Consider the following 17,955-nt stretch of genomic DNA (forward strand, 5'->3'; position numbering starts at 1 on the left):
GTGACAACACAGACTCACAGTGGCCTTGGTTACTGTTTTCATACATATTCAGATACATTGTGTCTCTGTAGAAATCGGGTTTGCTGCAGGAAGGTCCAACATTTATGCATTATTCTGGAAAGAAAGGTGTAATGGGCTAGATCTTAGGGGCAAAACAGCTGCATTTTCAGAAGGAGCAATTCAACCCCTCATCCTTGTTAAGGGAGTCATATATGCATGTATATACAGTGGACCAAAAGGTACTATAAGAGAGTAACTGGTGCTTCTTACCTGTGCCACTCTGTCCACAAAACAAAACCAATATTCATACAGGTATTACTTGTTAAGAAATACTTGTACCTTTCCTTCAGCATATGTCTTATCACAGTCTTATTTTCCATGGCAGAAATAACAAATACAGTTTGCCTCACTGTACTCAATATGCTTCTCAGGGACATCAGTATATAGGACCTTGTTCTGCTATACGCACTTGTACATCAGTGGAGTACCTGTAGAGCCAGTATCACAGAACTATCTATGCTCACTAAAGCCATGTGCACGGATCCACCTTGTGAGCACTCACTTGTATTCATCATAAACCTCCTGCTTGGGAAGGGATGTCTCAGGGTGCTCTTCCAAGGTGTTCCGTATCCACGAGAAGGCGTGCATCTGCTGGGCACGGCTGGACGACATGGAGATCTGATCGCTAGGGAAAGAAGAAGCAGCGCCAATGAAGATTTCGCCCCACAGCTCCTCCTCAGTTACAAGACTTAATAACTGTCTGCCTACACAGGTGGCGAGACAACGAGGGCCAGTACCTCACACACATAGCTATTCCTTGAGGTGTGGGCAGCAGTCATCTCCCTCTTCCATCCACAATTTAACAAAGGAACTCCACACTACAGCTCTTGACTGATACATAGCCGCGAGTAGACAGCGATGGGCGAGAGTCCACCCACTTCCTCTCTTAAATTTGTTGTTCCTTACTGACCACCTCTAAGCTTTTGCCCACTCAGTTTGCCAGTTGCCCTTTGGAGACACCCAACTTTCCCAGCAGATGCTCAGAGTGCTTCCTGTTGGCACCTGCCTGCCTATAACCACCCTACTGGGATCATATAGTAATTCTGTGATGGGATGTACAGGTTGGTTTTCTAGACCTTCCTTCAGTTAAACAAATGTTATCAGAAATACCATTAGTTCCTTCTTTCCCCCACCATCACATTTGTGTTGTTATATTATCACTTCCTACATAAAAAGTGAAGGAACGATTACACTTAGGCTGCGAAACACTTTCTCTGATGACTCGTGCGTTTTAGGTTTATTTTACAAGCTATTCATGCACTAAAGATTCAAAGTTAAAAAAAAAAACCAAACACGATCTTCAGGAAAAGAAGAGTCCTTAACGTTTAACAAAGGCTGCTTCTGCTACCAAACACATCATGTGAATGGCTCCTCAGCAGGCAAGTGCCACAGGAAGTAAGGTTAAGTTTTCAGTACTAGCTGCTCACATTTACACACTCATACCTTTTGTCTCCATTGTTGGGACCCGAAGGCAGCTGAAGGTAGAGGTAGAGTTTCTCTAGGTCTGTAAACTTCTCAACTTCTTGCTAGATAACAAATGCGTTTTGGTTAAAAAAAAAAAAAAAAAGGGTGGGGGGAGGCAGAGGGAGAAAAAGCAAACAATAAGAGTTGAGCTTGACAGCTAAAAACCGTCATCCAACAGTCTATTCCTAAATAATACAATTTTAAACAAGAAAATATTTACTTATGTGAAAGAATGTGACTGTGAGCAGTCTGGGACTTGAAACTTGATTTTTTTATTTGCACGCCATCACACACTAGAAAGCACTTGTCACCTTTACAAAATTCACATGCAACAGTAGCAGAATCTGGAAAAATGTCAGTAACAGATCACTTCTGTAACCAGACATGTAACATGAAAACTTTATCTTTTCAGAGTACACATGAAGCCCCTCTGAAAACGCAGCATCAAAAACCAGCTGTGCTGTAACACAACACAGGATGTCATATCTAATCCTGTGATATACTACATATTAATAGTTAAGCATCACAGACTCCAACAAAGACATTTTAAAATCCATCTATATACATATGCATTTGTTTTGTTTCCTTTGGAAATCGGAGTTATTTAACAGATACTGAAGACAAGCCATTCAGTTAACATGAATCTCAATGATGCTGAACTCCTTCCTCCTCCAGAGGATACCAGCTGAGGGGAGTTTATCTGGGGTATGCAAACAGTGATTGCTTCATACAAACTAGCTTTTGGTCACCTGAAACCAGCTACAGGGACTTAGAAATACTAGGAAAATCAGTTGTGTTAATGTGCTCAGGCCTGCTCAGCAGCAGCGTGAGTAAAGCCATGCATGCAAGGAGCAGGCGGGCTCTCCTTCAGGAAGATGCTGCAGAAGCAATGCACGAGGTGGGGCATCACCAGTACAGAGTCAGACTCACTGGATCCCTTTTTAAGTCTGAATACAGCTTTTGGACTACAGTTAATTCTCTTTTCCTTTACTGGTGTCTTACTGCCAATGTAACCTTTTCCAGAAGGAATAGAAAGGAAGAGAGCAGGACCAACAGGTAGGGACACCCGGCTGTTTACTTCAGCAATGAGCAGAATAGAGACCAGGGAAACTAAACACCTGAACTTCACTTCAAACCGGGGCTCTCTACCCACCCCAGTCATGTGCAGATCCACCTCGCTTCAGCTGGCAAAAATTAACTGCAGTAGTAGAGAGAGGTGAGCTCCCCCCGCCCCGCCCAGCCCCGCTCCCTGACCCCAGGCTCCGGGCAAGGACCAGTGGGCCAGGTTATCCGGGCAAGGGCGCCGGGAGAGCACGGGGGCTTGCTGACCCCCACTGTAAGACTGCTCCACAGAACTGGGCCACCAGCGATGTGACAGACATTCTCTGAGCCAAAAAACACACTTCCTGCAGCAGCCAGGTAACAGACACTGGATTTGTTGCTTTTATAAACTGCAGCAAACCACAACATTTGGGTTTTTTTTTTTTCCTCTGACAAATGCCTGAAATTTGCTGACACCGATTTCTGCGTGGCTCTACAGCAGCGGTGCTCAGACCACCAAATATCCAGAGAAATATTTCTTAATGGGTGCATTTTGTCAAATTCTCTGTTCTTCCTTTCCTGCATAAATTACAGCATTTGGACAGGTGGGCTTTCCTTGAACAAAGCCATTATTGAAAAGATAACATTCTTCAAAGAAAGAATTTACAGAAAATTAATCATTTATTTCTGAAAAGATAGAAAATTAACTGTAAGAAAACCTGCACTTTTTTATTAGACCTCCTTTTATTCAAGGAACTTAACTGCTTTTTGTTTAAATGGCAAATGCCAAAGCAGTACCCCAAGGACACGGTTGGGGTGAGATTACCCTGCGTGGTAAACACTAATCCATGTGGCAAATGCATCCCAGGCAAAACAAAAACACCCCCGATGACTCTGACACTGAGGTGGAAGACAAACTCACGCTTCCAAATCTAATGTGCCAGAGTGCAACATAAAGGGCAAGGTTTTAGAAGGAACATTAAACCTTTCCTCTAAAAATACTGAAGTACTCTCAGTGCCCACTGCAGTTGAAGCAACTACTGCTGTGTCCTGGCAGAGAGAAGGGGCTGGGTGGAAGGGCCCTGCCTGAGCCATGGAGGCTCTGCTACACAGGCCCCATCCACCAAACCTCCTAGTTTAAAAAAAAAAACAAAACCAAACCAAAACAAACAGCAAAAAACCCCAACAATACATGTATAGAGAAAAAAATTTGACTGGGATTATGTAAGCAGAGCCTTTTCCAAAGGATGCAAGCGATCCAGTGACACTCTCATCAGCAAAACTGCAACCCTAGACCTGAGGCAGCTGAAGATTATGGCTTTCCTCACATCCTCAGCAGAAGCAGCTGGACAGTGAAGTTATCTCACTGTTTTCACTCAAAACCCACTCCTCTCCACACCTGGCCCCAGACAGCACTTTTTGCTCAACTCCTCCAGCTTCCAGAGGTGGCTGCAGGGAAGCCCTTGGGGAGGCAGGACCTCCTTGAAACAGGAGTTAACACACAGCCAGGAGTCACAGGCAGTTCACAGAGGTAATCCTACCTGGGTGATAATTAGATAAACCTAAGCTTGTTAGATGAGGCTGAATCTATTTAGAGAAAATAATCTTAAAACTGAAGAAGCAGCAGCGAGGAGATGGAGCATGACAGTCAGTGCAAGCAGATTCAGGAAGCAATATATTTAACAAATTTTAAACCAAACATTATGTTTTGTTTAGGCTGTTTTATCTAAACATTTCTAAAACTCTCAAAACTTTAAAGGTTTACAACCTTGGTAAGTACAATCTCTTCTTCAACCTCAGCTGACATCCACTAGTTCTCAGTGCTAAAGGTCTGGTGAATTCAGTAATAACTCTGTTACTGCAACTGTTCAGAGTATCAGAACTTTCAAATTTCTTACTGAAATCAGAAAAAAATTTGGGAAAGTGGGAGAACATTTCAGCTGGCCTACTGACCAGGAAGAAAAAGATTAATTCATCCTGAGTTTTCCTTTGTGCTAAGTTGGATACATATGGAAATGAATAAAAAGAAACAAGAACACAAAATATACTATAAATTTTCTCCACCACCACCCTCCAAACAGGTTAACAGTGTGGAAAAAATAGGTCAATAGAGTGGAAGAAAGTCACAGCATCAAGAGAAAGACTGCAGTGCTGACATCATCTTGGACAAATTCCCCTTTGTGTAGCCCATCAAAGCTTATGCTACAGTAGTTTTAGAACCCATACAGAATGTAAAATGTCTGGGGAATCCTTTTCCACTATTTAAAGGGATCCAAGTAAAAATTTTGCTTCAAGTTTCCTGACCTTGACTGACTGGTTCTATCAAATCAGATGAAGACTGTCTAATTCTCCAAAGGCTATTTATAAACCATATTTCTTGAAGCTGCATTAGAAAAATGCATAAGCATGCTAAAGTGCTTGCAGGACTGAGGTGTAAAGCTATCACAAAGCACCACCTCTGTTACTCTTGGTCTTCACACTTTATATTTATCTCCTGTAACTGGAACCACATTAAATAAAGGAAGATGCAGTGAAGATGGGGAGCGAGCAGTGTTCATACTTATTTTCACAACTTGACTTCAATTTAGCCAAAAATATATCAAGTACGCAAAACATCTGAGTGATCTTATATTCTGAGACAGAAAAACTAAGGACAAAGAATTAGAAACCTCAAGTCACAGCTAAGGAAGGACTTTCAGTAACACATAAGGAGCAGAAATCTCTTGATATTTTTGTTTTGACAGTTACCAAATATAGATATAAAGAAATGCACAAAGTATGTACCAAACATTAAACTAGAGATCCATTTATATCTGTGTTATCAGTGGCCACATAGATCTGCTCCAAATGAATATGTCCTTTTGCTGCCTAAGACAGACACAGAACAAGGATCTCCTAGGAACAGATGCAACTTTTTCATTCTAACAAGCATTTTGATTGAGCAAATAAACAGCTGTGAAATAAACCAGGGTGGCCAAAATGTTGTGTGGGTTTTTTTTTTTTTTTTTTAGTTAAAATAGCAGGTTTTGACATCTGGTTCCATTCTGACAGACACTAACTAGACACTGAAACTTTTCGTAGCACAAAGAGACAAGGATCAGTTCAACACAGAATGTGGTTAAGGACTTAATCTGTGCTACAGGAAACATGAGTTTATTCATGTTCCTGCTTGAACCAGAGAACCTTGAGATTTGAATGCAAGTCTCCAGAATCACAGAGTATCATTTGAGGTTTCTTGACCTTGGTGGATTGGTTCTCTCTATCTGGTTTTCTCTGACTGCTGATCTACTGTCAGGTCACAAACTTTAGTGAAGTTTCATACTAAAGTTGTCAAAAGGGATTACCGTGGGAAAACTCCAGGAAATGTGCTTTTTTTGGATTGTTTTAAAGAAGAAAATATTTTGTCAGGCCAAACTTCAAATAAAATAGAGGAAGAAAATACTAAGGAACAATTAGCAGAGTTACAACTTCTGTAATGAACACAGTGAAAAACAGCATTCAAATTTGAACTTTTCCATATTTCCACAATGAAGACAGAATTACAGGTTATTTCTGTCCTTGAGTTCTGCTGAAGGCCAGGGGCACTGCCGCAAGATTTTTGCAAGACTACTATTTTAGAGGACATGGACTGATCTCAGTATTTCTTTCCACATTTTGAGTATTTCTAGATAACTATACTCTAATCAAAGTGAAAAAACGGTATGCCAATGGCAGTGTAACTTGCACATACTGGCAGACTGGTTCTAAAACTTGTCATACTTCAGCAGAACAAACATCTATTATTTAACAACGAGACTAAGAATAGCAACGTAGTCAAGCAATCATCTCCCCACTTTGTGAATAGAGAAACAGAAGCAAAGGTTAAATAATTTGCTCAAGGTCAGGTGGTTTGTTGGAAATATGATCAAGACAAAACAGCTAATACTTGAAACAGAACCTACTATTCTAAAAAGCTGCCAATAAATAGATTTGATATGCTTTATCTGAACAGAAGCAGAAACATATTTCAGGTGCTAAATATTCCAAACAAGCCCTAAAAGCACATGGCAGTTTTGTACTGACAGTGTCCCAACCACAGCTGCCAAAGCTTCATAGAGCTTCTGCCTGTCTCCTGTATGGCCAAAAAGACAAGTGATGAGCTACCACCTTCTCTGCAGCAAGACCAAGTGCTTCTACAGATCCCGCACACGGCTGCTGCCCACACTGTAACTGCTCCAGCCATCAGCAGCTTTGGTTTTCTTGGCCATTGATCCAGCACTCGCTCATCAACACTGACCTCTTTTCAGAGAACTAAGGAAACGTTCTTGCTGAGCGTTTCTATAGAGCAAACCATTTTAAAAATCAGGTTCAAGAGTTCACTTAGTACGTGGCAACAAATGTAACCAAGCGAAGTCATAAGAGAATCTACTGCTAGACGTGTTTACTACAGTTAAAAAGATGTTATAATGAATTTTTAATGGCTGTTTGCACCACAATTCTTGCTAATTATCTTTTTTGGATTGCATAGCATACAATGATTTTCTTACTATCTTCCAGAAACTGACAGTATGTCAGAACGAAAGTGGTGCGGTATAACAAATAAAAGGCAGATAACTTTGGTCTCCTCTATGAGTAATTGCAGTCCCAGTGCCCTTATACTCGCCGTTTTCTGCAGTCCTCTGCTGCTAGCTACCTCCACAACAAACACCATTGCCATCACCTCTGTTTCGTCTTCCTATTTCTCTCTTCCTTGCTATCCTGTGTTGAACTAGGCAGTCTGTGTGCGGCTCTGTGCGATGCAGCTGCGACTGGTGCTACCAAACACAAATGGCAACAAGCATAGTCTGCCTTTTCTCTACTGCTGTTTTTTGTTTTAAGATTGCTAGCAAACTGATCAAGTTTAAATGCTTTAAGCTATCACCGGCACCTCCCAATATAACTGACAACTAGTCCCAAATCTCCTCCTTACAGTAAGAAGGGAGACAAGGGACAGACATTGTCCCTTTATGCTTCATGAGACTGATTCGAAGGCCCTGGAAAGGTTTCTGTCTGAACCAAACATGCAAGAACAGGCACTTAAAGGAAATGTTGTGACCTGCCCATAAGCTTGGAGTCGGACTCTCTGCAGGCAGCTGGTACCCCAATCACAGGGCTGCTCTGACAAACTCATACACCTTCCACCAAAGAGCCAACCTGCTCATCTACCTTCTGCAGGACAGAACTGGGCAGGGCTGCAAGGAAGTTCCCAACAAGTTATTTAGAGCTATATAGTCCCTGCCTTTTAGTTTAACATACTTTTAGATTCTGTCTTGCAGTTCACAGCTTTCCAAAAGCATGTAAAAATGCAGAAACCACTTTGCCAGAATTCAGCTTAATTTTTGTTTCCTGAAACTATTCTGATCTTGGATTTCCTTTTTAAACTACCTGAACAGCATTAGATCTACCTTTGCTAACCTAGAGGGGCCTTTCCACTGTTGACAGGACTCCTCTGAACAGTAGGACAGACAAGGAGGCATCTGGAACAGAAAACCAGACCATCCAGACACTGCTGCTCTGTTCCAAGTAAAGCTGTGGAGACTGCTTTGCGTCCAAGACCACTATTCAGAACAGTAGCTTGTCCATCCAATGGATGAGACCTACACAAATGAATGGACTCATACAAACTAAAAATCCCTACCTCGGCATCCTCGATCCACAAATCTGCAGAATTTAATGCAACAACAGTTCTAGTGTAATTCCTTTTCTTTAAAATGGATTTCCAAGAAGCAGATGACTGGTTACCTCCTACTTACTTACTTCCTCTCTGATGCTACTTTGGAACACCTACCCCACTTCCCATTTTTCACCACAGAAAAAGCTAGTGTTAAAAAGAGTGTAACTCTGCCATTTGCCCTTTTGCCACTGAAGATGACTCTCATACAAAAAAATTAAGATCTTCAGACATGTGCTTTGTGCCCACAAATGTCAATGAGGAATAAAGTGGACAAAAATGACATTTTGCATTACTATTTTAGTCAGATGCATCCAAGAATTTTAAGCATAGGCAAAACTGGGTCCAAAGTTTGTTTCCTATAACAGTACAGCTTACTTTAAACCTCTTACTACAGTAAATTAAGACAACATTTTAAGGAAAGCGAATTCAGTGTCACCTGAATTAGCCTTTGATAATGTGACTTTACGGAGTGTTCTTATTTAGCTCAGCCATACAGCTGAACAAATTCTATTTGCTTATATCCAGATGGCTGTCTATGTCATCTTTTTATCTTACCCACTGGTACTTCTGGATAAAATGACAAAGGTAGAAAGTCAGAGTAAGCAGTCCCTTCCGGTCTTAAGATTTATGAATTCAGACTCTGATTTAAAGAAACTCACAATTTGCTCACTATTAAAACACCAAATAAAACCTCTTTCTGAGTTAGTGTTACATATTTGCTTCCCAGAAATAATCTCTTTATCATATCACTTTCTAGATCCTGTTATTTTAATGCACAAAGGAAGATGATGTTTATGCATTTCAAAGGCTTGGCTTCTTCAAAAAATTGTATCTCTCTCTGTCCTAAGTAGTACACCAGAGCTAACAGGACCTATAGTGTTGCACATTTCTGGGAAAGTACCTGAGACGGTATACAACTTTTGAGGTTAGCAAGATTTAAAAAAAACAAACCAACAATCTGATAATTATGACACCTACAAAAATTTCACAGACCAGGACATTGGTTTGCCAGGCTTTGTGCGAACATGCAGTTCAATCTAGTTCCTTCCTTAAAATGTAGTACTGGCCATGAAGTAACTATTTCAAGGAAACAACAAAACCAATAATCATTGTTATTAAAGGCCTAAAGAGCAAGAGAACTTGAAGGTACAGTTAGCTTCTTGCATACTCTGATCTGTGCAATACATAATCTTGCATTTAATAAAATCATGCTTACAAAAGCAGTAAGTCATCTTTCTGTGCTGTATCTATACTGACAGTTCTACAAGTGGCAATCATGGCCACTTGCTGCTGGCCATGAGAAGTCAATACTTCCACAGAAAAAAACCACCAAATCCACATTATACATTTTTTTTGGCAACGGGAACTAATTTTGATCACATTTAGTGGTAGTACATTAAAGCACTGCTAAGGAAAGGCTTCATAATAGCTGTCAAGTCTCCAGAGCCATCTATTTTGGTCTTGAAGTTTATTAAATATTAAAAAGCATTCTGGGAGTTGTACTTACCAAAATGCAGTCCACTTTAGATTGTACAGTTTTGCTAGATGTGAGGGAAGAAAGAGAATAGAAATCTTGAATTAATCTAAACAGCAACAACAAAAATATTACATATTAAAATTTCTATCACTGTACTACAGGCTTAATCTCCTGCTGTTAAACATCCTGCTAGTCTATGGAAGTCTGGCTATTTCTTTTCTTTTGCAGAAACTCACCTCAAGCTTAACTGTTTGTTAGAATTCTTGCTGTTTTGCTTTTTTATAAGAACTGTATTTTTTTAAATGAAGTATCATTGCAACTGGGACCTATTATCCTAAGTTGCAAAGCAGACAGAATGGATGTCACTACTTTTATTGTAAGCTCTTCCACAATTCAGATGCATTTTACTTGTTCATCTGTAAACACAATTAACACTCCCCTCTCCCCACACTTCAGTAAATCCCACCACTTCAAGGCATTTATTTATAGCTTTCCAAAGAGCTTCTACAAAGCAGACAATTGGTATCCCACTGGCAACTTAGGAGTTTTCCTCGTTAGTCTCACTACTTTCCTGTTGGCTTATTAAGATGACACTGGGTGGGGACTGAATTAAAGTATGCTATAAATGACCTCAGTACATGTGCCAAGGGGTGCAAACGGTATGGAACTTATTATACTTCATATAAACACACCCATAAGCAGCTTTTGTGTTTAAGGCTGCCGTATTTCAGATGCTCAGTCTGACTGCATTAGTTGAAGGTATTTTATCATTGCTCTGAAGAGGAGCAGGAGCTTTAACATGCAAAAAACAAAGGTCTTTGCTGCTGGACGTGTACTGAACAAGAACTAAACAACGGTTTTTGGAATTCAGGGAGCAATTCTTTTCCTAGTAGAATAAAACATAATTCAATCTCCTGTTAACACAACAAAACGTCTGACTTCCAGTTATTTTCCTTTTGTACAGGTGCTACCTGTACATACAAAGAAAGACCAAGTAAGGCATCTGATAGATATATTAAAATTGTAAGTAAGAAACAAGCAAGACAAACAACTCTAGTGCCTGGTGGTGATAGGAACCAAAGCTACTGAACCAGCATCTACTGTTGCATCAGATGCTCAAAGAGGCCGGAGCTTGGACTTGGTTGTCCTCCTTGTTACAATACCTCATTCTGAAATCAGATGGTCTAAAAATCTGTTCTGCAGGAGCTGCTAATACTAATGCCCCTTCCCATACAAGAACTGCATATGCTACAGTGACAGAATACAATAAAAAATTTCAGCACGTAAGAATATATGACAAGTTCACTGAAGTAGATACATCAGCAGATATCCATCCACTTTGGCTGACTTTGTGTAGGAAAAGACAATCAGATGGATGGACACTCAGGAGCATCAAAGCAGAGCTGCTGATGATTTGTGAGAACAGGGAATGCTAAGGACAGTCAAACAAGAGTTTTTCCTTGCCTTAGGGAAGATGTTCGCATCTACCATAGCAACTGAAGGAAGCCCTCACTGAAGGAAGTCATCTCACTCTTCAAGAACCACCACCTTACTAGAAAGGTCAAAGAACACCAAGTATGGAAACCTGCTGCTGCTAAAAGTTATCACTGCATCTGACCCAAAGCTGACCAAAGTCATGCTGACGCAGACAGCTGCTCCAGCAGCACTTCCTTCACCCTGGACTCCATATCGTCGCACTGCCTCCTGACCCTAGCAGGCTCTCACAATCCCTGTGCTGCTACAGATCTACAGCCTCTCCTACAAAGCAATGCTCGTGGCAGCAGGAAACAGGGCTCAGGCGTATGTGCCCATTTTTGTACCTAAACCTTTTCTATGGCTTCACATGACAGATTAATGCAAAAAATGAGCATGGAGGATAAGGTGATGCAGGGTACAGGCAGAACAAACTTAGTCCAAATAGAGTCTCTACTCTACAGACCTGCAGACGACATTGTGCGCGAGGCTTTTCAGGAGGACATGCTTCAGTCAGCATGGTTTCCCACCCTCCTAGGTTCTGCCAAGCTGCACATAAGCACGCCCATTTGCGTTAATATTTTCTTCTTGCAAAGAGAAAGAGGCAAGCTGCCAGGAGGCAGCTGGGCAGGAGATCCCTAGAGCTGTCCTTCTATCTCCAAATATCAGTCTGAGTCAGTAAATGTAAACTCACAAATTTAGTTCAGACTCTTCCAGTTGTGACCTCTGCTCCTAGAATACCAATCAACAGTGTCGAGAAGCTGCAGCAGAAGAGCTATAATAAGGCCAGCAAATACCGTTTCTCTAGGTTTCCTTTTTGTCAACTGGTGGCACAGAAAGGATAGTCAAGTTCATGTTCTCCAATCTGCAGGCAGATGTGACATTTTAAAGGGCGAAGGTCCTATGGCTTCAGCAGGGATAAGCATGATGTCTATTTTAACAGCAATTTTTTCCCATCTCCTGCTCCACAGTATACTGGGAGGATGTCATTAAAATTCCGTAGTGGTAAACTGAGGCTTCTTTCATCCTAATCAGAGCACAGGTTATCATGGCCCGATTCTATAAAGCCTGCACCTAATGATATAAATGCTTCTTATTTACCTGCCAGTGGAGTTGATCCATGTCAAAGTTAAGCAACGCCAACCGTGAGGAACCAGCCCTTTGACTGGGAAGGTGCTGGGACAGTGACCTTCTCATGGTCCTGAGCACTGCCCAGAAAAGCTCCATCTGGTGACACTGCAGGACGCATCTCCAGCGAATCAGGAGATAAAAGGACAAGCGGCAAAGGAACAACCATCCCAGTTACAATGTATTTGCCACCTGTTTATTTCACCCCACTTCCCTCACTAACAAGACAGATGTGTTTTGAAAGCTGAAATTTCATTTACAAATAAGTAAGTCTGCTTCTGTCCCTGGCAAATACATCCCTTACCCAGTTATTACTGCAATTACAGTAACTGCAACCAACAACCCCAATAGCAAGGCTGAATCAGGCCTTACACAGAGCTGTTTCTAACTTTTGGAAACTGCTACCCACATGCTTTGCTACACGTCTAGAAACAGCTGCAGGAGACCAGCAGGAGTGATAGATGTTCTCACTAATGAAAATAACCATTTGAATCTATTAGGGACCTGAGCCCATTGGAAAACTAAACTTAGAAACCATACCGTAAGCCAAGAGCCAGCATTGCTGCTCCTGGAGAGCTGCTCCTGGGGGCTTGCTGTGACTCACCCCCCACCTAGAAGCCCAGCTGACATTACTCTCTCTTTTGTAGCTCTTCATGCTGACTGTCCGCCTGAAGTTAAACTAGTTCACTTACTTGATCTAAAACTTAATTCAGGCTACTTCAAGCAGTTTCATCCAGTAAAAGAAGGTGCCTTTTCTGATTCTGGTGGTAGCTGTCTCTTACCGGTGCTAACAAAGGTGGCTGCTTTTACAGCTACCTTGGATTTACCAGCTTGCACCACGATACTGAACCATCACAAGAACCTGGGAGCACAAAGCTGTATCTCAAAACTTTGACAAAAAAAAAAAAAAAAAAAAATCAGTGACACTATCACAACCAGTGATGAAACTTTTGCTCAGCGAATACCACCATGCAGACTGTTTGAAAATTAAGGCAGACTGAGCGACTCAGGAGGGACGTAGTCCTCTTCTACTGTCTACAGCAATGCTCCTCCAAAATGACAACTCTGCCCCTCTGGATCAACCTGCTCACATCTGACGAACTACCATCAGCCACACAAATACAAGAGCCCAGTCCCTACTCATCAGTAAAATGACAGAGAAAAGGCAGTTTAGTGAAGCCTAGCAGGGTGGCTCCCTGCAAAAGCCCCTGTGTTTCATGGAGACCCCCAGTCCTCTGTCCTCCCAGGGAACATGAGTTGGCTGCTCTCGGTCTGCAGCAGACGGCCTCACTGGAAAGCCTCCAGCCCATCTTAACAGTCTCAGCTTTTGACTTAACCTTTAGGCCCAAGACCTTTGAGAGAATCTTGAAGGTAACTTCCGAAGGCTGCAGTAATTGAAGCTCCTAAATGCTGAAGCCACGTTGACAAATCTGAAAGCATATTGGGGAGGACTGGGAGGGGGGGGGGGGAATCAGACTAAAGCATTTCCTCAAACTGCTCTTCCATCTTATGCCAAAGTATGCATGTCTGCTTTCACTGACCTATTTATGTATTTCTACTCAAAACAGCCCCATTTTAACAGCCCTGACTTGGCATGGGCAGAATGAGGAGTGTGTTCTTTCCCCAGGTGCGCAGCTGGGTTTACTTTGCACTGAGGGAGAGATGAAGAGAAAAAAGCAAGGGGAGAAGGCAAGGAGATGTAATTTTTTTCAAAGTAGCATAAAACCAGATGCTGCCAAACTCCTGCAAGTAAGCAGTACTTTACTGTCAGGAACAGGTAGCTGAACTACGCTGAACAATCTGGGATTGTCATATTATAAGAGGTGGTGGAATTCAGTTTCTCTGAGCACACTGAGTATTTCCTTAATGCTGCATATAGTAGAAGCCATATAACCACAAGGGATATGAGAAGCCTTATGCCTGTGAGACCAGAAGGAGGAAGGTGGTTGGGAGGGGTAAAAGAAAGCCCTCAAACTTAATAGGTACTGCCTAGTTAACTCTAAGCCTTCTCAAAGCCTGCACAGCCCCTGAAGCTAACCCTTATCAGCTTTCCAACTGCAGCTCGCTCACGCCCTGTGAAAGCCAGCAGCACAACAAACACCGGGGAGCAGGCGCACGCGCACAGCAACACACGGTCTGAACACCCACCCACTGCAGCACAACTCCTGTCCTGGGACACGCTGTGCACAGGAGGACGCTGACGAAGCGCTTGCATCCCCGGCAGGAGTGGGACAGCAGCATCGCCAGGACACTGCAGTTCTGCTCAGGCAAGGGACCTCCCAGCCCCAAAAGTCACACGAGACACAGCTCTCATCAGTCAGGCACTAGCAGTGGACTCAATCCTCAAATGGAGGAAGATATCAGTAACAGCAACAAGCCCGGTTCAGCAAAATTCAAGGGACAAGCAGAGCCACAATTTATTGTGCAAAATGTCACAACGGTTTGACTAGGTGGTCAAACCCAGGAAGCCCAGAGTCATTTTTAAATTGTAAGTTTCAAACCATCAGTGAAGTTGCCACAGATACTCTGTATCCCCTTCAGCCCAAGACTGCAAATATTTGCAGAAACTGGAACACCCTCCCGAAAACAGCCTCTGTAGCTGCATTTCGTACATTTTGGGCAGCCTAGGGAAAACATTATTTCTGCCAAACCGTAATGCAATTTACGAAGAGGAACCACTTTCCATCCCTGCTAATAGCTGTGCCATACATCATGAAGACAGGATACAACTCCTGACCCAACAGCAAGGGTTCCCCACTGCAGGACTCCCACTTTCCAGTACCCATGCATTATGCTACATTATTACAGGATATACAGGATGCAGTAAGAAAAGTTGCAACTAGAAAGAAAAACCCCAGTGTATAGGTATTTATCATTAGCACTGTTAACCAGGGTCAAGATAGCGCTTAGGGATATGGTGTAGTTGGGAACTGTCAGTGCTAGGTTAACAGTTGGACTAGATGATCTTCAAGGTCCTTTCCAACCCAGATGATTCTGTGATTCTGTAACTAGTTACTATCTCAGATGGTAAACCACCTACCTACTCAGACAACCAACTAACAGAGAGAGAAGGTTTATAGAGTTCCAAAATAAGCTTTCTTTGGAGAAGGGGAAAAAAACAAAACCAAACCAAAAAAAAACCCAAGTTTTTTCTCTTGAGAGTTCAGCACAAGGCCAGCAACAACTCAGCACAGCTCTGGCAGAGGAGCAGGAGCTGTTCAGGGCCACAGGAAACCCTCCCAATTGCTCACCCATAGCCCCCGCGTATGCCCCTAATGCTGTATGGCAACACACTGCAGCCCCAATATTTTTACTCAGGTATCTGAAAACAAGCCTTCTGTATGAGAAGGATACCCAAGACAGCAGTTAGAGCTGTCTGCCAAGGAAGAATTATTTTGGCCACATGGCCTTTCAAAAATTACTCAGGTCTGAAAAGCTTTCGTTTCCCACTGTATCAATCATTCCCCCATACAATCTCCAAAGGTTGTTTGTAACAACAGGGTCTATGGGTAGTCTTGAAGGGCTGCTTCTATAGGGAGCAATACCACATGAGCAGCATTTGCCAGGCCTGTGTCTCCCAGGCACAGGAGGTATTTGGGTGTTGATAGCATCCAGGAGCTCTTTTTCTTGTGCAGTGTCCTACTGCCTTTTTGCCTCTTGCAAAAACCCACTTAGCTCCCAAGGAAAGCAAGTTAGACTCCACTACTAAATACCAACAGTGACAGTTCTGGCAAAGTCTTCTTTCTGAAAGCCATGTTAAAATAGAGAGGGTCATTATTAAACTGACCACACATCCTTTTGGAAAATTTCAGTATCTATTCTACAACTTTGATGACATCAGGTGACATTAAAAAAAAAAAAAAAAAATCTATTTACTCTTCATGCTGTGAGGAACCACTCAATAAAAGGATTACCAACCCTATTACAGTAAGTGGTACTATCAGAAAGGTACTATTATCACACCCTTACCACGACAAGCACTGTGTCCCAGCGGTGCCTGCAGGATTCAGCCCTTAATCCCTAATCTTACTGAATTAATGCTTCTCTTCCTTAGACTAACAGCTCTAAATATATCTTTATATAACCTTCCATTCAGAAGCACAAAGAAATGTTAAACTGGAGCCAAGGATCATCTAAGGAGAAAATTATGAAACAGCCGCCTATGTGTGCTGCTACTCAATTAACATCTTAACATATGCCATGTTACATTGTCTGGCTTGGCTCACATTGATAAAGAAGTAAAATGGCTGTAAAAGCATTTCAATTAAATATTTAGAAAGCAGAGCTGCAAAAGGTTGAAACATGTTTGAATTAGCGAAATGACAACTATATATACTTGCTCAGCTAATGGCGGAAGAGCTTTTGCTAGCCCATACTGAGAAAGGAAAGCACACCCAAGCCAGGGACATCCGCAAGTCAACCCTGGCAGCCCAGAGCCCAGGACTCCCTCCCATCCGCACCTCTCACCCTCTGGCATGCAGGAGCCAAAAATCAGGTGGCTTCTGATGCCACCTAGGGGCTCTCTCCCTGCCTGCACCTCTCTCCCCGGGGGATAATTCAGTGTCATGCCTCAGAGACAAGGCACTTGAACCTAGCACAAACACAAGCAAACAGAAGCAAAATATTTAATACAAGACAAATTAAATCTTCCAGTACTCAAATGCTGATATATTCTTCTCCAGATAAAAGCTACAGGGTCCGTAATTGCATCACGGAAGTACATGAAGTATTATTTCCCGAAAGCATAAAAATCACCACGGAATTGCATCCACTGGAAATGTAGAAAAGTATCCAACTGTCAGGCCTCAAAAAGTAAACAAAGCAAGTATTCACCAATTTGTAAATATTGGCTCTTTCAGCTTGAAGGCAGACTCCTCCTCAATCCAAGTCAAACCACTCTTCTCAGAAAAATAAGGAAGCAAAAAGCACAGCAAGCCGGTAAGAGTGCAACAAGGGTGAGCTGCAACCATTTCATCTTCCCTGCAACTTCATCTACCTCCTTCCACTTGCTGAAGAGAATAAACCAGACCAGTTTTCCATCAGACACGAGGAGCAATGTTGCATCACAGTGCTGGAAAAAGCAGTTCAGCCTGCCATGACATTTTAAGTTAGTGCAGGTTAAAATTGGTCAAGCACATGACTTTAAAACTTGTTACTAAAATAAATGCAATTAGAATATTTCATATAGGATAAAAAATTAATCCCTTCACCACTTCTGACACTATGATGATTTTATGAATAGTAAATAATGCCAACTATACAAACAGCTGAACAAAGAAGGAAGATAAGGCTGCTAATGAAACGCCCAAGTCTCAAATGTAGTCCATTGTAATGAACTGCCAAGAAATAATTAGCCGGCAGACATCAGAATACCTACGTCTGAAATTTAGGTCTATAAACATCTCTTTTAGCTCTCTGAAGAAAATTAGCTGTATTCAACGTTAAAGGCTTGTTTTACAATTCTTAAAATAACTGAGAACAACTTGCAACAACCATACACTGCCAGGTGCTCTATTCCAGCAACAAGACAGTCATTTCAGTTCCTGGGGTTTTTTCACGTGTATTTAAATACACTATTTTGCCACAAGTTACTTTAATGAACTCTCAGAAGAGACAAAGA

The 17,955-nt window shown here is 42.0% G+C and overlaps 1 protein-coding gene across 1 annotated transcript in view; it reads right to left on the minus strand.

Annotated features, from left to right (window-relative positions):
- RFX7 (regulatory factor X7) overlaps positions 1 to 17,955 on the minus strand; it is a 53,605-nt gene that overhangs the window by 20,430 nt on the left and 15,220 nt on the right. The window contains exons 2-4 of the mRNA XM_074879872.1: positions 9,765 to 9,798; positions 1,504 to 1,586; positions 563 to 685 (exon numbers count right to left, since the gene is read on the minus strand). Of these exons, the coding sequence (XP_074735973.1) occupies positions 563 to 685; positions 1,504 to 1,586; positions 9,765 to 9,798 (240 nt within the window). The remainder of the gene's footprint in view (positions 1 to 562; positions 686 to 1,503; positions 1,587 to 9,764; positions 9,799 to 17,955) is intronic.

The sequence above is a fragment of the Strix uralensis genome, chromosome 11 (genome assembly GCF_047716275.1).
Source record: "Strix uralensis isolate ZFMK-TIS-50842 chromosome 11, bStrUra1, whole genome shotgun sequence".
Lineage (NCBI taxonomy): Eukaryota > Metazoa > Chordata > Aves > Strigiformes > Strigidae > Strix > Strix uralensis.